At 39.9% G+C, this 26,878-nt stretch overlaps 1 protein-coding gene across 1 annotated transcript in view; it reads left to right on the forward strand.

Moving 5' to 3' along the window:
* LOC105493738 (isoleucyl-tRNA synthetase 2, mitochondrial) overlaps window positions 1–26,878 on the forward strand; it is a 73,489-nt gene that overhangs the window by 12,570 nt on the left and 34,041 nt on the right. Inside the window, exons 3-12 of the mRNA XM_071080933.1 lie at window positions 11,415–11,574; window positions 12,758–12,906; window positions 12,992–13,041; window positions 13,124–13,233; window positions 13,316–13,406; window positions 14,072–14,187; window positions 16,827–16,996; window positions 17,989–18,079; window positions 21,704–21,855; window positions 25,202–25,362. Coding sequence (XP_070937034.1) covers window positions 11,415–11,574; window positions 12,758–12,906; window positions 12,992–13,041; window positions 13,124–13,233; window positions 13,316–13,406; window positions 14,072–14,187; window positions 16,827–16,996; window positions 17,989–18,079; window positions 21,704–21,855; window positions 25,202–25,362 — 1,250 coding nt within the window. The remainder of the gene's footprint in view (window positions 1–11,414; window positions 11,575–12,757; window positions 12,907–12,991; window positions 13,042–13,123; window positions 13,234–13,315; window positions 13,407–14,071; window positions 14,188–16,826; window positions 16,997–17,988; window positions 18,080–21,703; window positions 21,856–25,201; window positions 25,363–26,878) is intronic.

Consider the following 26,878-nt stretch of genomic DNA (forward strand, 5'->3'; position numbering starts at 1 on the left):
TCCTGAGTAGCTGGGATGACAGGCACCCGCCACCACACCCGGCTAATTTTTTTTGTATTTTTAGTAGAGACGGGGTTTCACCATGTTAGCCAGGATGGTCTTGATCTCCTGACCTCGTGATCTGCCCACCTCAGCCTTCCAAAGTGCTAGGATTACAGGCATGAGCCACCGTGCCTGGCCACCAGTTTCTATATTTTAATTGGCTTGTTTAGGCTGCTTACACTTAACGTAATTATTGATAATATTAAGGCTTAAGGCTACCATTTAATTTTTTTGTTTTTTGTTTTTTCTGTTTTTTTGTTTTTCCATCTGCTTTTTCTTGTCTTTCTATGGCTTACTTGAACTTTTTTTTAATATTACATTTTGATTTACCTATATTGTTTATGAGCGTATTTTTTTTAGCTCTTTTAGTGGTTGATATATTTCATATGTGTGTGTATATATGTGTATTATAGATACCTGTGTATGTTATCACACATGCATATGTATACACATATACATATATACATATATATGTCATGTGTATCATGTTTATGTGTATATATCATATATTTGAATACATTTATCACAGTCTACTGGTATTACTATTTCACCATTTCAAGTGAAGTATAGAAGAATGTGTCCTTTTATATCCCTTTACCCATCCCTGTTTGTGATTTGGTTTACATATTTCCTCTACATGCATTTCTGTCCACATAAGACAGTGTTTGACAGTTACTTTTTCAACTGTGAAACATAATTTGTGATACGACTAAACAAAGTTTTTATATTTACCCATATTTTTGCTTACTGTTTTTTAGTCCTTCCTGATGTTCCAGGTCCTGCTTTATTTTTTTTTTCTTGTTTTTCCCCTTTAGGAAATTTGCTTTAGCCATTCTTTTAGTGTAAATCTGCTGATCACAAATCTATTTCCTTTATCTGAGAATGTCTTGATTTCTCTTTCATTCTTGAAGTATGTTTTTGTTGTCTGTAGCATTCGGGATTGATGATTCTTCTTTTTCAGCACTTGAAAAGTACTGTGCCACTTCCTTCTGGCCTCCGTGTTTTCTGATAAGAAATCTACTGTCATTTGAATTACTTTCCCCTTATAGGTAAGAGGCCATTTTTCTGTGACCGCTTTCAAGATACTTTGTCTTTCATTTCCAGAAGTTTAATTATGATATACTTTGGCATGGATTTCTTTGAATTTAGCCTGTTTGGAGTTTGTTCAGCTTTTTGAATTTATAGGTTTATATCTCCTGTTAAATCTGGGATTTTTGGGCTATTATTTATTCTGTATTTTCTCAACTCTGAAAAAGTCTTCTTTCAGAACACCCATAATATGAATGTTAGATCTTTTGCTATAGGACCACAGGTTCCTGATTTGTTTTGTTTTGTTTTTGTTTTTGTTTTTTCCAGTCTGTTTTATCTCCGCCTTTTTTTTTTTTTTCTTTGAGACAGTGTCTCACCCTGTCACCCAGGCTGGAGTGCGGTGGTGCGATCTAGGCTCACTTCAACATCCGCCTTCTGGGTTCAAGTGATTTTCCTGCCTTAGCCGCCTCCTGAGTCGCTGGGATTACCAGCGTGTGCCACCACCCCTGGCTAATTTTTTGTAACTTTAGTAGAGATGGGGTTTCACCATGTTGGCCAGGCTGTCCTCAAACTCCTGACCTCATGATCCACCCACCTCGGCCTCCCAAAGTGCTGAGATTACAGGCATGAGCCACCGTGGCGGGCCTTTTCCCTGCTTTTTAGACTGGGTAATTTCTATTCATCTATCTTAAATTTCAGTGGTTCCTTCCATTGTCCCCTCCATTTCATATTTGAGCCTACTCACTGAGCTTTTTATTTTCACTATTTTTCATTTATAAAAATTTTCATTTAATTTTTCTTGGTATCTTCTATTTCTTTGCTGAAACTTTGTTTCTTTGCTTAGGCTTTCTACTCTTCCATGTTTTTCAAGTGTGTTTTTATCATGGCTGCTTTACAGTGTTTGTCAGCTAAGGCTAACTTGCCTGTCATCTCAATGTTGGTTATCCATTGGTTGTCTTTTTTCACGTAGTTTCAAATCCTCCTGGTTCTTAGTATGATGAGTGGTTCTTTTAGTTGAAACATTTTGTGTATTGTGAGATTCTGAAGCTTATTTAAATGTTCTGTGTTAGCTGGCTTCTCTGACCCCGCTCTGACAGTAGACAGGGATCACTGCCTGGCTACAGCTGGTGGATACAGAAGTCTGGACTCTCCACTCAGCCTTTCTTGACACTGAAGAAGGGGGCTTCTCATTGCTACAGGGGTTCCGCCTCCCCCTAGGCTTTCCCTGATACCATCCTGGCTAGAAGGTTTTAGTTAGTGTGCCTTGTTGCTGCATTCTGCCCGACCTCTGCTGACACCTTGGCAGGAGTAGACTGGTATTCTCTCCACTGGGCAGTGGTGAAAGTCCTGACTCTGCATTCATCCTCCTCTGACACCACCCATTGGAAACAGGGAGGGATGCCTCCTCATTGCTCTGTGGGAGTGGAAGTCCAGGCTCCCCGCCGGGTCTTCACTGACACTGCAGAGGTGTTCTCATTACTACCCGGTGGGAATGAAATCTTCACTCCCTACTTGGCTTTCTTGTACCACCCTGGTGGAGGAGAAGGGGTTAGGGTGCCTTGTGATACATTGCTGAGGATAGATGTCTAGGCTTCCCTCTCCGCTTTTGTTCAAAGGGGTGTGGGTGAGGCTGCATTTCTTCTGTGGTAGTTGGTTAGAGCAGAGTGAGAGCTGTCGTTTTAGTTTCCTGTCTTGCTAGGTTCCCCTCTCCTGTTTTTTGTTTTGTTTTGTTTTGGGGTTGTTGTTGTTCTTTTGGCCCAGAGAGAACAGGCTTTTGTTTTGGCTTCTTTTGATCTGTACCTGTTGTTGTTTCCAGGTGGCTGGCTTCTTTAGCCTGTCTAGGGCATATGAGGCAAAAAGAAAACCCAGGAAGCTCGCCACTGTGTTGTTCCTGGGTCCTAAGGTCCTGAGACAGTCTTCTGCTTTTAGAGTCTTTTCTTTTTTTTTTTTTTTTTCTCAACCTCCGCCTCCCAGGTTCAAGCGCTTCTCCTGTCTTGGCCTCCCAAGTAGCTGGGACTATAGTTGTGTGCCCCCATGCCCAGCTAATTTTTGTATTTTTAGTAGAGACGGGGTTTCATCATGTTGACCAGGAGGGTCTCAATCTCTTGACCTCATGATCCGCCCGCCTTGGCCTCCCAAAGTGCTGGGATTACAGGCATGAGCCACCGTGCCCAGCCTCTTTTAGAGTCTTTTTGTGCTATTTAAATATATAACATCCATGATTTTTAAAAATTATATTTAATTTTTTAGTCAATATATGATTCAGAATTTTTTTATAAAGAAAAAAATGATAAAATTATATTTAATTGAAGGAGTAGGGGAATGTATTTCTATTCCATCTTCCCAGAAGCAGAAAGTCTGTTTTGAACCTTTTTTTTTTTTTTTTTCCTGAGACAGAATTTCACTCTGTCACCCAGGCTGGAGTGCAGTGGGACCATATTGGCTCGCTGCAACCTCTGTCTCCTGGGTTCAGGCAATTCTCCTGCCTCAACCTCCTGAGTAGCTGGGATTACAGGCGCCCACTACCACTCCCAGCTGATTTTTTTATATTTTTAGTAGAGATGGGGTTTCACCATGTTGGCCAGGCTGGTCTCGAACTCTGTACCTCAGGTGATCCACCCACCTTGGCCTCCCAAAGTGCTGGGATTACAGGCGTGAGCTGCCGCACCCGGCCTATTTTGAAACTTCTAAAAAAGTTAACTTTTTTTTTTTTCTGATTATAAAGGTAGATTTGGAAAACACAAGAAAATTGAAAGAAGAAAATTAAAATTGGTCAGCACAGTGGCTTACACGTGTAATCCCAGCACTTTGGGAGACTGGGGTGGGTGGATTGTTTGAGCCCAGGAGTTTGAGACCAGCCTGGGCAACATGGTGAAACCCTGTTTCTACTAAACACATAAAAAATAGCGTACTAGCGTGCACCTGTAATCCCAGCTACTCGGCAGGCATGAGAATCGCCAAGATTGCGCCACTGCACTCCAGCCTGGGTGACAGAGCGAGACCCTGAGACCCTGTCTCAAAGAAAAAAACAAAAAGAAAATTAAAATTACTCTAATCCTACCAGCCAGACATAAGCACTATTAATAATTTAGGCTAGTTTCTTAGTATTTTTTAGAGACTGGGTCTCACTATATTGCTGAGGCTGGCACATTGAACTTGTGGGCTCAAGTGATTCTCTGGCCTCATCCTCCCGAGTGATTGGGACTCTTTAGTATTTTTATTTTTTATTTTTTATATACATATATTTTTTGAGACGGAGTCTCGCTCTGTCGCCCAGGCTGGAGTGCAGTGGTGCGATCCCAGCTCACTACAAGCACCACCTCCCAGGTTCACGCCGTTCTCCTGCCTCAGCCTCCTAAGTAGCTGGGACTACATGTGCCCGCCACTATGCCCGGCTAATTTTTTGTATTTTTAGTAGAGATGGGGTTTCACTGTGTTAGCCAGGATGGTCTTGATCTCCTGACCTCGTGATCCGCCTGCCTCGGCCTCCCAAAGTGCTGGGATTGCAGGTATGAGCCACCGCACCCCAGTCTGGACTCCTTAGTATTTTTAATGTTAGAAAAAGTTGTGGGCCAGCCACAGTGGCTCATACCTGTAATACCAGCACTTTGGGAGGCCAAGGCGGGAGGATTGCCTGAGCCTAGGAGTTTGAGACCAGCCTGGGCAACATCGGGAGACCCTGTCCCTACAAAAAAATAAAAAAATATTAAACCAGATGTGGTGGCATGAGCCTGTGGTTCCAGCTACTTGGGAGGCTGAGGTGGAAGGATCACTTGGGTCTGGGAAGTGGAGGCTATAGTGAGTTGTGATCGTATCACTGCACTGTAGCTTGGTTGACAGAACAAGACCCTATCTCAAGAAAAAAAAAAAGTTTATGTTGTTTTTGTGTCTTCCCTTTTCTCCTAAAGTTTTTATTTATTTTATTTTATTTTTATTTTTTGAGATGGAGTCTCGCTCTGTCACCTAGGCTGGAGTGCAGTGGCGTGATCTCGGCTCACTGCAACCCCTGCCTCCTGGGTTTAAGCGATTCTCGTGCCTGAGCTTCCCGAGTAGCTGGGATTACAGGCCTACGCCACCACACTCAGCTAATTTTTGTATTTTTAGTAGAGACAGGGTTTCGCCACGTTGACCAGGCTGGTTTTGAACTCCTGACCTCAGGTGATCCACCTGCCTTGGCCTCCCAAAGTGCTGGGATTACAGGCGTGAGCCACTGTGCCCGGCCCTCCTAATGTTTTTAATATAAATAATTTCCCACATTGTTATACCTTACTTAGGTGTTTTAATGACTGTATAACAGTATGATATAATGAATATTTTACTACCTATAACTTTTTGAAAAATTCAGATTATTTCTTTGAGGTATATTACTACACAGAAATTACCGGATACTTAGTGCTAAACTGCTTTTCAATAGGTTATATCACTTTTTCTTTTTTTTTTTTTGAGATGGAGTCTTATTCTGTCGCCAGGCCGGAGTGCAGTGGCATGATCTCTGCTCACGGCAACCTCCTCCTCTCAGGCTCAAGCGATTCTCCTGCCTCAGCCTCCCAAGGAGCTGGGACTACAGGCGCAAGCCATCACGCCCGGCTAATTTTTGTATTGTTAATAGAGATGGGGTTTCACCATGTTGGCCAGGATGATCTCAATCTCTTGACCTTGTGATCCACCCACCTCGGCCTTCCAAAGTGCTGGAATTACAGGCATGAGTCACTGTGCCTGGCTGGTTATATCACTTTTAATACTACAACCAAACTTGAGAGACTTACCTTATTATATACAACTAACATTGAACATTATTGCTAACTTGAGTATATATTGCTAATTTGACAGGCCAAATGTAATATTTAAATGTTTTAATTTGCCTATCTGTGATTTCTGTGTGCTTTGATTTTCGCATTGATTTATGATGATAAATGTCTAATTCTTTATTTGGACTTTTTTGGGGTTGATGTCATAAGTTGAGTATCTAAATTGATTTTTTTTTCCAAACAGCAAATGTGTTCTTTCAGCACTATTCCATTGCTATGGTTCTCTGAGCCTTTTGTAGTCATACATATTAGATACATTTTAGGGCTATCTTTGTTCTGATAATTGAACTCTATTCTTTTGATGCTTTGGCTAGTTGAAATTTTGGAAATTTTGTTAGAAAAAGTGGCTGCGCTTTAGGTAAAAGAAATGTTAACTAACCTGTTTTAATCTTGAATTACAGTAGCAGCTCATTTTGGATGGCTACAGTGGGGCTTAAATACAGCTTGGTAATGAAGTACTATATAATCTTAAAAGGAATGAGGTAGATCTACATGCACTGACATAAAACATGTATTAAATGAGAGTAGAAAAATACGTTTTAAAACTGTATTATATTAGCATCTACTTTTATAAAAATTTTAAAAACTTAATTATTATTATTATTTTTTTGGAGACAGAGTCTCACTCTATCCCCCAAGCTGGAGTGCAGTGGCGTGATCTTGGCTCACTGCAACCTCCGGCTTCTGGGTTCAAGCGATTCTCATGCCTCAGCCTCCTGAGTAGCTGGGATTACAGGTGCCCACCACCACACCCAGCTAATTTTTATATTTTCAGTAGAGATGGGGTTTCACCTTGTTGGCCAGGCTGGTCTCGAACTGCTGACCTCAGGTGATCCACCCACCTCGACCTCCCAAAGTGCTGTGATTACAGGCATGAGCCACTGCACCCAGTCAATATTTATTATTGTTATTATTTTATTTTATTTATTTATTTTTGGGATGAAGTCTTACACTGTTGCCTGGACTGGAGTGCAATGGTACAATCTTGGCGTACTGCAACCTCCGCCTCCCGGATTCAAGCGATTCTTCTGCCTCAGCCTCCCAAGTAGCTGCAATTACAGGTGCCCGCCACCACGCCCAGCTAATTTTTTTGTATTTTTAGTAGAGATAGGGTTGCACCATGTTGGCCAGGCTGGTCTCGAACTCCTGACCTTGTGATCCGCATACCTTGGCCTCCCAAAGTGCTGGGATTACAGGCATGAGCCACTGTGCCCAGCCAATATTGATTATTTTTATAACACTTGAATTTTTTTTTTCTTTTTTTCTTTTTTTTTTCACAGAATCTCACTATCTTGCCCAGGCTAGCCTCAAACCCTGGGCTCAACAGTCTTTCTGCCCCAGCCTCCTGAGTAGCTGGGACTACAGGTGCATGCTCCTGTGCCAGGCTTGACATTTTTTGAAACAAGGAAGCTGTATTACTCTTGTAATCACAAACAACAAATATAAATACAAACAAAAAATGAGCTTAATAGCTAAAACGTACATCTGGAAAGTAAATGGGTTTGAATATTTAAGAAAATTTAGAGAAAGATGAAGAATGACTTGCTGTACCAGAGAGGAATATACTACAGTATTGAAGCAGTCTGGTTCTGGTGCCGATGAATAAAACTAAATAGATTAGTCTGGCTTACTCTTGTCTAGTCCAATATACTCTTACTATTTACCACTTAGAAGCTTCAGCAGATACTATCTTTGCTTTAAAATTATTGCTGTTGTGTCTTTACCTCTATTTAAATTATGTAAGGCTCCTCATTTCTCTTATCCATTTTGCTTCTGGAACTTTCTGCTGCATGTATTCAAAGAGTAAAGACATTAATTTGAGAAAAATAATTATCTTTTCTTTTTTTTTTTTTGAGATGGAGTTTCGCTCTGTCGCCCAGACTGGAGTGTGGTGGTGGCACAATCTCAGCTTACTGCAACCTCCACCTCCTGGGTTCAAGCGATTCTCCTGCCTCACCCTCCTGAGAAGCTGGGATTACAGGCGCGCACTACCACGCCTGGCTAATTTTTGTGTTTTTAGTAGAGACAGGGTTTCATCATGTTAGCCAGGCTGGTCTCGAACTCCTGACCTCATGATCTGCCCGCCTCGACCTCCCACAGTGCTGGCATTACAGGTATGAGCCACCGCGCCTGGTCAGCTATTGTTTTAAATATACACAGTAAGATCATGTTTTGTGATATAAATACAGAATAAAACTCTTTAGTATTTCAAACCTTTTTGCAAGGAGTAGAAGAGCCAACTCTAACTGGATTAAGCAAAAAGAGAGAGAGAATTTACTGGCTATTTTAACTGTAGAGTCCAGATAGTTTTAGCCACCTGCATGACTGGATCTGGAACTCACATGAAATTAAGAATTGGTTTCTCTCTGTCTTTCACTCTTTGGTAGGCTTTCTACTTTTGGTGACCGCCCTGCCCCAGACCCCCAGCACATTTCCCAGCAGTTTCAGGCTTACATTATTCTACCTTCTCTTTCCCAACAGTTTTTTTTGGTTTGTTTTTTGTTTTTTGTTTTTTGTTTTTTGTTTTGAGACAGAGTCTCGCTTAGTCGCCCAGGCTGGAGTGCAGTGGCGCAATCTTGACGCACTGCAAGCTCCGCCTCCCAGATTCATGCCATTCTCCTGCCTCAGCCTCCCAAGTAGCTGGGACTACAGGTGCCCGCCACCATGCCCGGCTAATTTTTTGTATTTTTAGTAGAGATGGGTTTTCACCGTGTTAGCTGGGATGGTCTCCAGCTCCTGACCTCGTGATCCACCCGCCTTGGCCTCCCAAAGTGCTGGGATTACAGTCGTGCACCCGGCCCCCAACAATTCTTATAAAAGTCCTGGAATTGAATCTCATTGGCCTGATTTGGGTCACACATCTATCTCTGAATCAGTCATTGCAGACTTGGGGATAGAATATGTTAATGGCTACAATGAATCACGTGTTTTACTCTTGGAGCTGGAGCAGAGGGAGCCAGCTCCATGTGGATTGAGGGCAAAGGAATAATTGGCATCTTTTTTTTTTTTTTTTTCCTTTGAGACAGAGTCTCGCTCTGTCGCCCAGGCATGAGTGCAGTGGGGCGATCTCAGCTCACTGCAAGCTCCGCCTCCCGGGTTACGCCATTCTCCTGCCTCAGCCTCCTGAGTAGCTGGTACTACAGGCGCCCGCCACCACACCCGGCTAATTTTTTGTATTTTTAGTGGAGATGGGGATTTACCGTGTTAGCCAGGATGGTCTCAATCTCCTGACTTCGTGATCCGCCTGCCTGAGCCTCCCAAAGTGCTGGGATTACAGGCGTGAGCCACCATGCCCGGCCAAAACAGTGGCGTCTTACAAAACTATCTCTCATGTAAAGAGATGGCTTCTTGAAGCCTTAACGAAGAGCATGGACACTTTGGAACTAGGAGGGGACCAATTCTTGTCCTTCCTCACACATGCTAATTATAGTCTTGCTTGCTTTTTCCTCTTCCTAGAATGCATCACCAGAATATTCACACGGATCACCTTCTCATTTCTTTCAGGTTCTGTTCTAATGTCATCTCATCAGGCTTTCCTGACTTCCCTCTAAAATGGTACCACCCTCAGCCACTAAATGTCATTTTCTAACCCTGTAATTTGCTTTTTTCTCCATAGCGTGTGATATGTTGGTATATATTCTGTGTTCCTCCATGAGAACACAGAATATATATATATTTTTGTTTACTACCATATTCTAGGTACCATATTCTTGACATATAGTAGGCATTCAGATATTTATCTGTCAAACAAAGCAATATATGAATATTAGAAAAATGAAAGGAACAGAGATAAGTGACTCTTAAGTATGGAGGAACTTTTTCTGGGGAGAAGGAGGATGGTGGTGATACTGAGGAGTTAGTAAAATATTCCTATTATATTGCTACTATTCTTTTCACTAGAGGCTTCATATATTATATTTTATTATTACATTTTAGAATCCTTATTAGGTACACTATTAATTATTAGTTCAAGTGATTGATTTCATCCTGTTCATATGACTGAGAGCAACACTATTCAGTAGAAATACGATGCAAGCGGCTGGGTGCGGTGGGTCACACCTGTAATCCCAGCCCTTTGGGAGGCTGAGGCGGGCAGATCATCAGGTCAGGAGTTCGAGACCAGCCTGGCCAACATGGTGAAACCTCCCTCTCTACTAAAAATACAAAAAAATTAGCTGGGCTTGGTGGTGCGCGCCTGTAATCCAGCTACTCAGGAAGCTGAGGCAGGAGAATCACTTGAACCTGGGAGGCAGAGGTTGCAGTGAGCTGAGATTGCACCACCGTACTCCAGCCTGGGTGACAGAGCGAGACTCTGTTTCAAAAAAGAAAAAATAAAAGAAAGAAATATAATGCAAGCTACAAATTTGTGCCACATAGGTAAGTTAAAATTTTTCTAGTGGCCCCAGAAAATAATGAAAAGAAACAAGCAAAATTAATTTTAATATTATATTTAACTCAAGATATCTAAAGTATCATTTCAACATACAGTCAATGTAGAAAATTTTTGATATATATCACATTTTTGTAACACATGTTTGAAATCAGGTATATATTTCATAATTTACATCACATCTGAGTTCGGACTAGCACCAAAAATCACATGTGGCCAGTGGCTACTGTATAAGATACCATCGTTTAGAGCATATATGCATCCATGTATTCATGTATTTGATAAATATAGACTAGTGCCAGAAACCATTCAAAAGGCTGGAATTCACAGGTGAAGAAGACAGATGGGCTCTCTGATTTCATGGAGTTTATGTTTTACAGGGAAGAGACAAAAAAATAAGTAAACCATTTCCAAAGAGGTAAGTAGAAAGGAGGTTATTTATATGATGATTGATTTAAATAATATACCCAGAGTAAAGTGTACCAATCTTAAGTATGTATAGCTAGATGAAATTTTTTTTTTTTTTTTAATATGACAACCACTCAGATGACAAGTCTCCTTCCTGTTCATTAGTAAACAGTTTGAAATTAGAGTTTTTAAAGGGGGGAAGGGATGGGAGGAGAATGTAGTATCTTTTCTACTTTTGATAGATATGGACAGGAGGAAATTGTTTTCTGGACTACTGGGCTAGTGGTCAGAGCACTATTTCCTTTTGGGAAGAAGGAAATTGAGCTTGGAGGCAAATCTATCCTTTGCCTTTGATTCCCCCATTCTACTATGGTAATACATTTTTTAAAAGGCTCTGCTGCCCTCTAGTATCTAAAATGAACTTAAAAAGGTAAATTAGTTCTAGAACTATACCTAATGAAGAGGTCTACTATTTTAGTAAGGGTTTTGTCAGTGACAGAGTTAACCACAATATTCCATTCTCTGAGTACACTATAAGTTCTGCGATGGTCTGATGATATTTATTTGCTCAATATAAATAATATTAGACTATTTGTGTTAATAGTTTTTTTATGAGTTAATTTGTACATTTCCTTTCTCATTGCAGTTTTAAAAATGGTATTAAGTGTAAAAAAAGAACATAAATTGTAGGCCAAATGTTTTATGTATGAATGATAATTATCATTTTATCTTTGCAGATTTTGAAAGACATAGCCAATCGATTCCATATGATGAGTGGCTCCAAAGTACATTTTGTGCCCGGCTGGGATTGTCATGGGTTGCCCATTGAAATAAAAGTATTATCAGAACTTGGTAGAGAAGCTCAGAATCTTTCAGCTATGGAAATTAGAGAGAAAGGTAAATAATCTCTGTTTCTGTTTTAAACTGGTATTTGTAAACACTTAGGGTCCTTGGAAAAGTCAGAGTTTTACCAAAGGAACCTTTTGTTTTTGTTTGGTTTGGTTATAATGAGATCTATTGGAAATGCCTTTCTGTCACAGAAAATTCAGATTTTATTTCATGGATTTTTGTAAGAACTTATGTTTGGATATTGAAGGAAAGACTTTGTGAGCATTTCTAATTGCATTCTCAGTTTCTTAATGTTCATATTTTATAAAATTATTTTTTGGTATATTCTTTTTTTTACTTTCCTCAAAGGGGCTTGTTGACTTATTTCAGGTGTTAAGCCACAATTAAGTTCTAAAATACATATATTTTACATTAATCTCTTATTTGATCCTTTTTCTTCAGTCGACTGGGCCAGGGAGGACTCTCCTTTTCTTATATGTTGTACTATTGTACATTTGGATATAACTGTGAAGATTTTTTTACTTCCTTGTGAAACCTATTATCATTGGCTTACCTTTGATATTCTGATTAATTTTTTGTGTATAATGAAATGAAAATTATTATCTGACCTTTTTTTAAATTAAGAAACAATAAGGAATAATTTTTCCAGTTTATTTTTTCCAGTGAAGTGATTGTATAAAGTCTGGAAAATACAGAAGACAGTAATAAAATTTTAACTTTTGCAATTTCAGTTAATTTTAGAATTTGTTGTAGGTATCTTCTGAACACTGTTGACCTTCAAATTATTTTTCTGTTAAAAAATTTTATAGGCTGGGTGCGGTGGCTCATGCCTGTAATCCTAGCACTTTGGGAGGCTGAAGCAGGTGGATCACCTGAGGTCAGGAGTTTGAGACCATCCTGGCCAACATGGCAAAACCCCGTCTCTACTAAAAATACCAAATAATTAGCCAGGCGTGGTGATGCACGCCTGTAGTCCCAGCTACTAGGGAGGCTGAGGCACGAGAATTGCTTGAACCCGGGTGGCAGAGGTTGCAGTGAGCTGAGATCGCACCACTGCACTCCAGCCTGGGCAACAGAGTGAGACTCCATTTCAAAAAAATTTTTTTTATATTCTAAACTGTCTACAGCATTTGCATTTAGAGAGATACATGCTAAACCATGTTTAAGAATTCAAATTCGTTGGTTTTTAAAAGCTTTTTTTCTGTGTGTGTGTGTGTGTTTTTTTTTTTAGCTAGATCATTTGCTAAAGCAGCCATTGAGAAACAGAAATCAGCATTTATTCGTTGGGGAATAATGGCAGATTGGAATAATTGCTACTATACATTTGATGGAAAGTATGAAGCCAAACAGTTGAGAACTTTTTACCAAATGTATGATAAGGTAAAGAAGTATTTTTTCTCTTTGAGTAGGTTGAAGTATGTGTTACAAAATTCTACCTTTAACTTCATATTTTTGTCATTTATAGGGCTTGGTTTATCGATCTTACAAACCTGTGTTTTGGTCTCCCTCATCTAGGTATATATGCATTTTTTGGTAATTGAAAGGGAGAAATTTGTGAGGCTTCGAAATATTTATGTTTAATGTTTTTAAACCTTAGGACTGCATTGGCTGAAGCAGAACTTGAGTATAATCCTGAGCATGTCAGTCGTTCAATATATGTAAAATTTCCTCTCTTGAAACCTTCTCCTAAATTGGCATCTCTTATAGGTAAGATTTATTCATAGCTTGAGTGTACTAAAGTTATAGAATTATCCCATTTGCTAACATATTTACAATTTTATCTTCACAGATGGTTCATCTCCTGTTAGTTTTTTGGTCTGGACCACACAACCTTGGACGATTCCAGCCAATGAAGCTGTTTGCTATATGCCTGAATCAAAGTGGGTATATTATTGCATTTTTTTAATACACAGATAGAATCTATTCCATCATTAACATTATTTTGAATTTATTTTATCCTCTTTATTATTTTAAAATTTAATGAATTATAACTTAGTTATTAGGTTCATATAGATTTTAACCTTTAGGTGATCCTTTTGAAGACCTTATCTGGCTTTTTGGGAAAATGAAGTAGAAGTATAAGTTACGAAGTGTTTTGAAAATAGTACAGTTTGATCTTGAAGTCAGTTTTTTCTTTTTCCTTTTTTGTTTTTTGAGACCGGGTTTCGCCTTTTGTTGCCCAAACTGGAGTGCAATGGCGTGATCTTGGCTTACCACAACCTCTGCCTCCCGGGTTCAAGCAATTCTCCTGCCTCAGCCTCCCGAGTACCTGGGATTATGGGATTACAGGCATGCACCACCACGCCCCGCTAATTTTGTATTTTTAGTAGAGACGAGGTTTCTCTATGTTGGTGAGGCTGGTCGCAAACTCCCAGCCTCAGGTGATCCGCCCGCCTCAGCCTCCCAAAGTGCTGGGATTATAGGCGTGAGCCACTGTGCCCGGCCTGAAGTTAGTTTTTTCTAAAATGATATTTAAAAATTAAAATGATATCTGTGGCTTTTCTTGTTTCATTAGTATTAATTCTCTCCTAAAATTTTATGTTAGGTATGCTGTTGTGAAATGTTCTAAGTCTGGAGACCTCTACGTACTGGCTGCAGATAAAGTAGAAACTGTTGCTTCTACTTTGGAAACAGCATTTGAGACTATTTCAACATTTTCAGGTGAAGATTTTTAGATATCTGACAACATAGTCATCAAAGTGTTGGGCTGACTTGAATTTACTACTTTGCTGAACTGCCTGTTGTGAATTGAAACAGATAAGGCCTCTACCTTTCTAGAATACATTTTACATTGATTACACTAAAGGAGAATATACATTATGCATGATAGGAGTACAGAAAAATATGAATATTGATAAATGTACAACAGATAAAACAAGTTTCTGGCAGTATCCAATAGTTGCTTTGTAAAATTTTATGCAAAATTAATTTTTAAAATTGTTTTTATCTGTTTTAATAAAAGTAGCAAGAAAGGAAATGAATATGCTTAGTTTTTGATATGTAATTTTAATAAAGAATTGAATAAATTCTGAAAATTATTCGGAAAGCAGTTCTTCTGTCAAAGGAATTTTATTTTATTTTATTTTATTTTTTAAAGAGACAGGGTCGGCCGGGCGCGGTGGCTCACGCCAGTAATCCCAGCACTTTGGGAGGCCGAGGCGGGCGGATCACAAGGTCAGGAGATCGAGACCACGGTGAAACCCCGTCTCTACTAAAAATACAAAAAATTAGCCGGGCGCGGTTGTGGGCGCCTGTAGTCCCAGCTACTCGGGAGGCTGAGGCAGGAGAATGGCGTGAACCCGGGAGGCGGAGCTTGCAGTGAGCCGAGATCGCGCCACTGCACTCCAGCCTGGGCGACAGAGCGAGACTCCGTCTCAAAAAAAAAAAAAAAAAAAGAGAGACAGGGTCTCAGGCTGTTGCCCAAGGTGGAATGCAGTGGCCCAGTCATCTCGTTGCAGCCTCAAACTCCCGGGCTCAAGGAATCTTCCCGCCCTGACCATCCAAGTAGCTGGGACTATAGGCACATGCCACCACACTTGGCTAATTTTGAAAAAATATTTTACAGAGATGAATTCTTGTTGTGTAGCCCAGGCTGGCCTGAAATTCCTGGACTCTGGTGATCTGCCTGCCTTGGCCTGCCAAAGTGCTGGGATTAAAGGCGTGAGCCACTCTGCCTAGCCCAAAATAATTCTTGGTGAGCTATAATTTAGGACTTTTGAGGTAGTGACTGCTTTTGAAATATAATTATGGAAGTCTAGGGAAGTTTAAAATTATCTTTTTGTTGTTGTTTTTGTTTTGTTTTGTTTTGAGATGTGGTGTTGCTCTGTTGCCCAGGCTGGAGTGCAGTGGTGCCATCTTGGCTCACTACGGCCTCTGGGTCCTAGGCTCAAGTGATCTTCCCTCCTCAGCTTCTTGAGTAGCTGGGACTACAAGTGCATGCCACCATGCTGGGCTAATTTTTAATTTTTTTTTGGTAGAGACGAGGTCTTGCTACATTGCCCAGGCTGGTCTTGAACTCCTGGCCTCAAGTGATCCTCCTGCCTTGGTCTTCGAAAGTGCTGGGATTATGGGCATGAGCCACTGTGCCTGGACTAAAATTTTATTTTATTTTATTTTTTTAAAGAGATGAGGTCTCACTATGTTGCCCAGGCAGGTCTTGAACTCCTGAGCTCAAGTGTTCCTCCTGCCTCTGCCTCCCAAAGTGCTAGGATTATGGACGTGAGCCACCGTGCCTAGCCTAAAATTATCTTTGATCCTTAGGTATGACATATCTTTTAATTTCTTGCTCAAAAAATCAATCACATTAATAAAGATACAAAAGCTGCCTAGAAAGACCCCCCAGCTAAATAGGAAAGCCCTCTAAATTAATCAGTTCAGATACAAGCCAATGCGAAGTTTAAAAACAGCCTTAACAAAAATAAAAAGATTTTTATGTCAGAGGCAGGAAAGGAGCTTAAGAATTTTTAAGACCATTTGGTCCTCTTTGGTGCAATAGGATAATAAAAATACAAACCAAAATAATAATTTACTTCACACCCTCTCTCACTGTGTTGCCCAGCCTTGTTTCAAACTGCTGGCCTCAAGCAATCTTCCCACCTCAGCCTCCCGAAGTGTTGCAATTACAGACATGAGCTACTGCCCCCAGCCCCCTGCCCTTTTATAAATGCAGAGGATATTAAAGACTTCATTGTCAAGTTATACGTTATCATAGAAACTAAAAATCACAAGATTTTTGAAAATGTTCAAGTCAAATTTAAAGATCTTTTGTCTAGATAGCATAATTGTTTCAAATTCTTATCAGATAATTATTGAGTTGCTCTTTGAGTAACCATATTGTGGAGGAGTATGTATATTTCTTATCCTTGTCAAAATAAGCTGGTGTCACGTAGCTTACTACTTATTAAAGTAATAGGAACGTTGAAGAGCTAAAAATGAAGTGATTTGTATGGGGTAGGTTTTCTTTCCAGAAAAAAATGAATTATTTCTTATTAATTACTTAGAGATCTTTTTGGGAGGGTGGTGAGGGAGAGTATTAAGTGGTAGATAGAGTAAGTATCAAAACACTTAAACTACATTAACTCTGTTTATTCTCACAGCAACCCTCTGAGGTGGGAACCATAATTATCTCAATTTTGTAGATTCCAGAAGGTCACAGAACAAGTTAAAAGGGAAGCTGGATTTTAAGCCTAGCCAGTATTGTTCTAGATTCGGTACATTTAACCTGATATTCTATTGCTAAGCTTAAGGACATAGACTTGCCGTATAAAATGATTCTTAATAATGGTTTTCTTTCCCTACAGGTGTAGATTTGGAAAATGGTACTTGTAGTCATCCGTTAATTCCTGATAAAGCCTCTCCTCTTTTACCTGCAAATCATGTGACCATGGCAAAAGGAACAGGATTGGTTCACACAGCCCCAGCTCATGGTATGGAAGATTACGGTGTAGCGTCTCAGCACAACCTGCCCATGGTACTGTTCCTCTTTTTTCATTTTTAATTATTCATCTTAATAAAAGGAAATGATAACTTCTAACCAACATCTTTATTTTTTTTAAATGATGACTTTTTTCATCATAATTGTGAAATGCTTAGCTTTGTGTAGTACTCTAAAGTTTCATTAATTCATACTAATTGAAAAAGATTTCCCAGAATTAGGAGAAAATTATCACATTAGAATTGAAGAATATATATCATGGGGCACTTTTAAAATACTTTCATTCTAGTATTAAGTCACATAGACAGATTACTTTTACTCCCTGAAAAAGCCTGTTTGTTTGTTTTAGAAAAACAGTCCTCTCTCCATTTACTTTACATACTTCAGTTACTTAGCAAGTATTTCCATTTAGTTAAAAGGTGAGTCTGAACGGGAGCAACTGTGTACATAGGCATAGATTTGGAAACAATAGAGACCACTCAAAGATGTTTTACTATATTTCATTACTTTTATTATTAAAGTTTTATGTATATGCTTCAATAACACATTATGACTTTGGTGATTTAAATGTATAAAATTCACAAATTCCTATTTCTTTTTCTTTTTTGTTTTTTTTTTGAGATGGAGTCTTGCTCTGTCGCCCAAGCTGGAGTGCAGTGGTATGATCTTGGCTCACTGCAACTTCTACCTCCAGGGTTCAAGCGATTCTCCTGCCTCAGCCTCCCGAGTAGCTGGGACTACAGGTGCACACCACCACGCCTGGCTAATTTTTGTATTTTTAGTGGAAATAGGGTTTCACCATGTTGGTCAGGATTGTCTCGATCTCTTGACCTCAAGCAATCCACCCACCTCGACCTTCCAAAGTGCTGGGATTACAGGCCTGAGCACCACGCCTGGCCAAGTACCTAGAGTTTCAATGTAGAAAAAGACTAGGCTGTACTGAGATGTTTTATATCTATTGTTTTGCCAGATATTGTCATAAGAGAAAATGTCTTGATATTTTAATTGTTCAAAATGATACTTTATAGGATTGCTTAGTGGATGAAGATGGAGTTTTCACAGATGTTGCAGGTCCTGAACTTCAAAACAAGGCTGTCCTTGAAGAGGGAACTGATGTGGGTGAGCATCATATCTGTTGATATCATACATATTTTCTGAAAAGTAGCTAGCAGTAACCTTTACTACCTGTTTTCCCTTCTTATACTTTAACAGAAACAAAAGAATAAATTATGTCTTGTTTTGCCACATGTTTTAAAATGGAGTTTGCGACTTTTTCATCTTTTGCTTTGAAGCGGCTTTATTTAAGCAAGTCAGGGCAGTCAACAGGGAGTGAAGTTATTTTAGGGCTATGGAGATAATAATCAGTAGTATTACTTTTGTGGAAGGATAAAATCAAGATCAGGGCTGGATGTTGACTGTAAATTACACATTCCCCACTCACTTTTTAACCCTTCTAAATAACTGACCTATATGGCATGGTTTATGTGTTAGAATCTTGGGAATCCTCCAGCCTTGAATTGTCTTTCTGTCTTTCTTTACAGATTCAGAGACCAGGTGCTATGAAAACCTTTCTTTGCCCACCCTAAGACTAAGACTAATTAGACCTGATATATTACTTTTCTAGGGCTACTGTAAAAAGTCACTGTAAACTTGGTGGTTTAAAACAACAGAAATTTATTCTCTCAAGTTCTGGGAGCTAGAAGTCTAAACTCATGGTATTGGCAGGACCATGTTTTCCTGAAGGTTCTATGGGAGAATCCTTACTTGCCTCTTTCTAACTTTTGGTGGCTCCTGGAAATCCTTGGCATTCCTTGGTTTATAACTGCATTACTCCACTCTCTGCCTCTCTTGTCACATGACCTTCTTTAGATCTTACTTGTTTTTTCAAGACAGAGTCTCACTTCCTCACCCAAGGTGGTGTGCTCTCAGCTCACTGCCACCTCTGTGTCCTGGGTTCAAGTGATTCTCGTGCCTTAGCCTCCCGAGCAGATGGGATTACAGGCACATGCCACCACACCCAGTTAATTTTTTTTTTTTGAGACACAGTCTCATTCTGTTGCCCAGGCTGTAGTGCAGTGGTGCAATCTCAGCTCACTGCAACCTCTGCCACCTGGGTTCAAGCAATTCTCTTGCCTCACCCGCCCAAGTAGCTGGGATTACCGACACACACCACCACTCCTGGCTAATTTTTGTATTTTTGGTAGAGATGGGGTTTCACCATGTTGGCCAAGCTGGTCTTGAACTCCTGACCTCAGGTGATCTGCCCGCCTTGGCCTCCCAGAGTGCTGGGATTACAGGTGTGAGCCCCCACCATGTCAGGCCATAATTTTATTTTATTTTATTTTTTTGAGACTGAGTCTTGCTCTGTCGCCCAGGCTGGAGTGCAGTGGCATGATTTTGGCTCACTGCAAGCTCCGCCTCCTGGGTTCATGCCATTCTCCTGCCTCAGCCTCCCGAGTAGCTGGGACTACAGGTGCCCGCCACCACACCTGGCTAATTTTTTGTGTTTTTAGTAGAGAGGGGGTTTCACCGTGTTAGCCAGGATGGTCTCGATCTCCTGACCTCGTGAGCCACCTGCCTCGGCCTCCCAAAGTGCTGGGATTACAGGCGTGAGCCACTGCGCCCAGCCTATTTTTTATTTTTAATAGAGACAGAGTTTCACCATGTTGGCCAGGCTGGTCTTGAACTCCTGGCCTCAAGTGATCCACCTGCCTAGGCCTCCCAAAGTGTTGGGATTACAGGTGTGAGCCACCACACCCGGCCACCTTCTTTAGGTCTTATATGTCTCTCTGTGAATCCTCTCTCTTCTCCCTTTTTTGTTTTATTGGAGGGACTGGTTCTTTATTTCAAAAAGACACTTGTCAATATTCATTATCAAAACAGGTGGACTATTGATTTCTGTTTCTCCCAATGGGCCCCAAAGAGACTACATCAAAGGACAGTACGTTTTAAGCTAGTAAGCTGCAGGATGTACACCTGACAGACTTTACAGAAACCTTACCAGAAAGTGGGGATTGGGTAGAGAAAGAAACTTTAAAAGATCAGCATACTGCTAGCCCGGCCGGGAGTGGTGGCTCAGGCCTGTAATCCCAGCGCTTTGGGAGGCTGAAGCGGACAGATCACGAGGTCAGGAGAGGAGTTCGAGACCAGCCTTGCCAACATGGTGAAACACTGTCTCTACTAAAAATACAAAAAATTAGCCAGGTGTGGTGGTGGGTGCCTGTAATCCCAGCTACTCGGGAGGGTGAGGCAGGAGAATCACTTGACCCTGGGAGGCAGAGGTTGCAGTGAGCCAAGACCGCACCATTGTACTCCAACCTGGGCAATAGAGCGAGACTCCATCTCAAAAAACAAAAAAACAAAAAACAAAACTGCCAGCCCACAGACTGTAAATGGCTGTCACAGTTAAATTGGGTGGCCAGGGTGCCACAAACCCAAAGAAGCAAAGTTTCAAAATAATACAAAAATTTTAAAAAGTTTTGTACATAAGCTGTTCAGAATTTCTCTAGCATTGACTGATAATAGCACAATGAGATGGCACTTTTAGAGACAGCAGCTTCATACCCGGAAAAGGGTAATTAGATGAGTTTCACATGGCTGAATCAGTGGCAAAAACATTATCTTCTTTCTGTCCTCTTCTAAGAACACCAGTGCTCCCTAATGCAGTGTGACCTCATCTAAACTTGATTACATCTGCAGAGGCCTAATTTCCAAGTAAGGTCACATTCACTAGTGCTGGGGGTTAGATCTTGGGGACACAGTTCAACCCACTGCACCTGGTTTCTTCCAGATTATTGGAGACCATTTTAAGGTTCATGGTATGAAAGATTATGGCTCTAAACTTCAAATCTAGAATTCTAGATATAATCTGTTCATCTTCTCTTTGACGTGAAAAGAGGTGAAAGTGGCATAATTTGGAGTCTGATTAATATTTTATAGTCCCTGCTTTTTTTTCCAGGAGAATCCCAGAGCATGCCTTTGATACCTGGAAGTTGACTACTCTTTTTTATTTTTTATTTTTTTTTCGTGAGACAGGGTCTTGCTTTGTTGCCCAGACTGGAGTGCAGTGGCGCAGTCTTGGTTCACTGCAGCCTCTGCCTCGTAGGTTCAAATGATTCTCCAACCTCAGCCTCCCAAGTAGCTGGAATTACAGGCGTGCACCATAACACCCTGCTAATTTTTTTGTATTTTTAATAGAGATGGGGTTTCACCATGCAGGCCAGGCTGGTCTTCAACTCCTGACCTCAAGTGATCCTCTTGTCTCTGCCTCCCAAATTGTTGGGATTACAGGTGTGAGCCACCACACCCAACCAAGGTGACTACTCTTTTCTTTTTTTGAGATGGAGTCTTGCTCTGTCACCCAGGCTGGAGTGCCGTGGCGCAATCTCGGCTCACTGCAACCTCCGCCTCCCAGGTTCAGGCGATTCTCCTGTCTTAGTCTCCTGAGTAGCTGGGATTACAGGCACACGCCACCACGCCTGGCTAATTTTTGTATTTTCAGTAGAGACGAGATTTCACCATGTTGGTCAGGCAGGTCTTGAACTCCTGACCTCGTGATCTGCCTGCCTCGGCCTCCGAAAGTGCTGGGATTACAGATGTGAGCCACTGCGGCTGGCAGGTTGACTACTCTATTGCCACCTGTTGCTGCAGATTTAGTACTTGCTGGAAGTTTAGAGCTTTTTTAGCATTTTCACAGTACTTTTTATGTCTAATATAATTTGTTTTTTGTTTTTTGTTTTTAAGTTATAAAGATGCTTCAGACTGCAAAGAATTTGTTGAAAGAAGAAAAATTGGTGCACAGCTATCCCTATGACTGGAGGACCAAGAAACCCGTGGTTATTCGTGCCAGCAAGCAGTGGTTTATAAACATTGCAGATATTAAGATTGCAGCCAAGGTATAAAAAGCATCCTGTTATAAGGGGTTGGGCATATCATTCCCTCAGTATAAAGGGTATGCATGTGAGGTTGACGTGGGGTTTCAGGAGTTATAGGGATTGCTGCTATTATGGTTTAGTTTCATAAAATTGTAGAATTTTAGATCTGGAAGGACCTCGGACTTCCATGTTTTTATTATACGTGTGTGGGAAATGAGGCATAAAGAGGTTAAGTGATTTGTCCAAATCACACAGTTACTAGATAGACTTTCTTGCCCAGTGTAGTCAAAGTTGCATAGAATTTGGCAGAACTGTGTTACCTAGTTTAACCTGCGATAGCCTCTGTTTCCTCATCTATATAAAGTGATAATAATGCTTATCTCATGGAGTAAGGAAATACAAGTTTCCAGAATATGGTCTGATGTATAATAAGCAGTCAGTAAAACTTTTTTAAATGCTTTGCTTCCTTAAGATTGAAATTGCAATGAATTAAAACAGTTATTATTCTAGTTACAAAGAAAGCATATTAAAAAGAAAAACTAACAATATGAAAAATATACAAAGTTATTGCTTTGAGGTTACAAATACTTATAACTGGTATTCTAAATAATATATATTTGAGCCCTTTCATTTAATATGTATCTTTCTATGTGGGCGTATGTATATATGTGTGTGTGTGTGTGTGTGTGTGTGTGTGTGTGTAAACATCTCTCACAACTTGAGTCTATTTAATGAAAGAGCTTAAATATGTATGTGTTAACCAGGTTCAATATATAGGTGTTTTGCTTTACAGTTGAAAGATACTACTGTATTTAGCTGGTTCATTTATTGACCTGGCAATCTGGGGTCCTTGCCAAAGCTTTTTATAGCATTTTGTACTTTCTATACTTGTGTAATGTGGACAACTGTAACATATAGTGCGTTTTGTTTTTTTCTTCCTTATTTGCCAATGTTAAAATTTGTAAATTGCAGCTCTGCACCGATTTTTGGTTGTAGAACGTCTAAGTCTGACACAATATATTTAAGCCAAGTTTATTTATTTTTTTTTTACTTTTTGTAAAGTTAAAAATTGTTCTTTGCAGAAGTAGTGAGAATAGGATAATGTATTGTCATATTCCCATCACTCAGTGTCAACAATAATCAACTTTTGTTAATTTTGTTTTTATCTACACCCCTCCGACCACCCACTTTTTACCCTTTAACAATTGGATTTTTTTGAAGCAAACTCCAGGCATTATTTCTTCCATATTATATGTTGTCCCGGCAATATTTTAGCACATATATTTGAAAGATAAACTCTTTTTTTTTTTTTTTTTCTTTTGAAACAGGGTCTTGCTCTGTCACATAGGCTGGAGTGCAGTGGTGTGATCTCAGCTCACTGCAACCTCTACCTCCTGAACTCAATCGATCCTCCCACCTCAGCCACCTCAGCCTCCTGAGTAGCTGGGACTACAGGCCTGTGCCACCATGCCTGGGTAATTTTTGTATTTTTATATTTTTTCTTTTTTTTTTTTTTTGTGAGACGGAGTCTCACTCTGTTGCCTCGGCTGGAGTGCAGCGGCATGATCTTGGCTCACTGCAAGCTCTGCCTCCTGGGTTCACACCATTCTCCAGCCTCAGCCTCCTGAGTAGCTGGGACTACAGGTGCACGCCACCATGCCCGGCTAATTTTTTGTATTTTTAGTAGAGAGGGGGTTTCACCGTGTTAGACAGGATGGTCTCGATCTCCTGACCTCGTGAACCACCTGCCTCGGCCTCCCAAAGTACTGGGATTACAGGCGTGAACCACCGTGCCCGGCCATTTTTGTATTTTTTCTAGAGATAGGGTTTTGTCAAGTTGCCCAGGTTGTTCTCGAACTCCTAAGCTCAAGCAGTCCACCTGCTTCGGCCTCCCAGAGTGCTGGGATTACAGGCATGAGCCAAAGATAAACTCTGTATTTATTTATTTTTTTGAGATGGAGTTTCACTCTTGTTGCCCAGGCTGGAATGCAATGGCGCCATCTTGGCTCACAGCAACCCCCACTTCCTGGGTTCAAGTTATTCTCCTGCGTCAACCTCCTGAGTAGCTGGGATTATAGGCATGCACAACTACACCCGCCTAGTTTTATATTTTTATTAGAGATAGGGTTTCTCCATGTTGGTCGGGCTGGTCTCGAATTCCTGACCTCAGGTGATATGCCCACCTCGGCATCCCAAAGTGCTGGAATTACAGGTGTGAGCCACCATGCCCGGCCAGACTCTTTAAAGCATAATTCCCATGCCAGTATCACTACCTTTAAAAAGTAATATTTATTCCTTAGCAAAATCAAATATCTAGTCAATATTCACATTTCTTAGACTTTTAAACCAAGTATAGCATTAATCAAATTGATTTGTAGAGATTTTGTCATTCTGCCAATAGGTGGTGCTACAGAGAGCTTTGGGGGAGGGAACTTCTGGTAGTTATGGTGAGTGAGGAAACCATTTAAACCTTCTCCGAAAATGTAAAAATGGTTTTATTAATGGATAGAAAGATTTTTTAAAATGAAGTTAGCATTTTGACCTTTTTGGAGCCTGTTAAACATTTTTGCTGTACAATTAATCTTTTGCTAATTGACAAATAAATGGTAGTAGTTTTCAACCTTATTGTGGAAGTGGAGGAAGGGAGCTTTCTTGAGAGGAAATAACTGTTATCCATTTGTTGATAGAGAGAGAGATATATACTTATTTATTTTAGAGACAGGCTCTTGCTCTGTTGCCCAGGCTGGAGTGTAGTGCCATGCTCCTTGCTCACTGCAACTTTGAACTCTTGGGCTCAAGTGATCCTCCCACCTCAGCCTCCCAAAATGCTGGGATTACAGGTTTGAGCCACATGCTTGGGCTTATTTTGAGAAAGTGTTTTCTATAGTGTAAACTACATTATGTAAAATTAGGTATATTACAATCTTTTTTTGGCAGCCTAAGATAGTAATTTATTTCTTAAGTGTTCTAAAAAATGGTGGAAATCAAGTTTGAATTGATTTTAACTATAGTTTAGTGAAGAATAATAGTTCTGTGAAAACTTTTATTACCAGTTTTGATCTAGGGTTGGTGTAAATTAGAAATTGGTATGAAATCTTTTGTAACATTGTTAAAAAATACAACAATGCTCCTGATATTATCACTGCTCCTGATATTATTTACTAAGTTCTTTGTGGCTCCATTTTTACTTTGGCTTATTTGCTCTGAAATCTTTTAGTTTTTTTAGTTGTTTTTTTGAGGGGAGGGTAAGGGAGGCATGTGAATGGCTACAAACATCCAAAAGAAAGAAATGCATTTGGAAAATTGACTGTTCTAGAATACTTGTTCTGCTTTCTCTCACAAGACTTGATTTATGAATTAATTGCAGGAATTGTTAAAAAAGGTGAAATTTATTCCTGGATCAGCACTGAATGGCATGGTTGAAATGATGGACAGGCGGCCATATTGGTGTATATCAAGGCAAAGAGTTTGGGGTGTTCCAATTCCTGTGTTTCATCATAAGACAAAGGATGAATACTTGATCAACAGGTAGAATGCTTTCTAAAATTTTTTAGTGTTTTAAAGCGAATTATTTTTTCTTCAAAAATCGAAAAATAATGTGGACGATTGAGAACTGTTTATATATGTTAAATAAAATATGCTAAAAATAGTCTTTTGGGGAACTAAAGTATAAACTTAAAAAGATTCTATCATACAGTTAAAATATTAAAAACTAGATTTTCTTAAATATTGATACCTAGAAGTAAAGGCTCTGATTTTTTTTTTTTTCTGTGAGAATTTATTGGGCTGTATTAAGGTATCATGGATCCAAAGATGGACAGTGTTTAGCAGGGGAGCCTGAAATGTAATTTTTCTTCAGAAAAAATATTCAGTCTCATATTCTGAATCTACTTTCCTTTTAAGTGCAAATAGGACTATGTAATTATATAGATACTTAAAATTTAAGAAATTATAATATAGTTAAATGCACATGATTACACTGATCATTATATTCCCAGTTCTTCTTTCTTTTCTTTTTTTTTTTTTAATTTGGAAAGATAATAGAGGGACATAATGAACAATTCATAGTAGAAAAGCTTATACACTGAAAAGTAGGCTTTTTCCTACTCCAGGTACCCAGAACCTTTTCTTGAGGCAGTCATTGTTTACAGTTATTTCTGAATCTTTCCAGAAAAAAATGAATTCTTCTGTCAGCATATACATATGTTTATACAAAAGGGAGTATCTCTATCTACTGCTCTGTGCCTAGATTTTTTTCACTTTATGTGTTATAGTTTATTCCAAATCACTACACATAGATCTGCCTCATTCTTAAACTTTATTAAGGCATACTTTACATACTGTAAAATTCATGACTGGGCACGGTGGCTCTTGCCTGTAATCCCAGCACTTTGGGAGGCCAAGGCGGGTAGGTCATGAGGTCAGGAGTTCAAGACCAGCCTGGCCAAGATGGTGAAACCCCATCTCTACTGAAAATAAAAAATTAGCCAGGCGTGGTGGCGGGCACTTGTAATCTCAGGTACTCGGGAGGGTCAGGCAGAGAATTGCTTGAACCTGGGGGGCGGAGGCTGCAGTGAACCAAGATCACGTCACTGGACTCCAGCCTGGGCGACAGAGCGAGACTCTGTCTCAAAAAAATTAAAAAAGAAAAAAATTTATTAAAGTGATTTATACTAAATTTATTCAGTTAACAGACACTATCACAATTGTGTCTTAGAATAATTCTTTTATCCTGAAGAGTTCCCTTTTGTGCTTTTTGAAAGAGAAGTTGCTTGGAAATCTATGAGCTTTGGAGAATGGCAACTGAATTTGAACTCAGGCTTTGCCATTCACTGTGTGTGAGACTGAGGAATTTACTTAACCTCTGGCTCCTCTATAAAATAGGAAAAGCAATGGTTGCAGGTAGACTGTTATGAATACTAAATAATAAATGCAAACTACTTCGTGTAAAGCACAGTATGCCATAGATGATGCGCTGTTCATGTATTCACTCGAGAAACATTGTTATGTGGGCGTGGTGGCTCACGCCTGTAATCCCAGCACT

Source organism: Macaca nemestrina, chromosome 1 (assembly GCF_043159975.1).
Source record: "Macaca nemestrina isolate mMacNem1 chromosome 1, mMacNem.hap1, whole genome shotgun sequence".
NCBI classification, from domain to species: domain Eukaryota; kingdom Metazoa; phylum Chordata; class Mammalia; order Primates; family Cercopithecidae; genus Macaca; species Macaca nemestrina.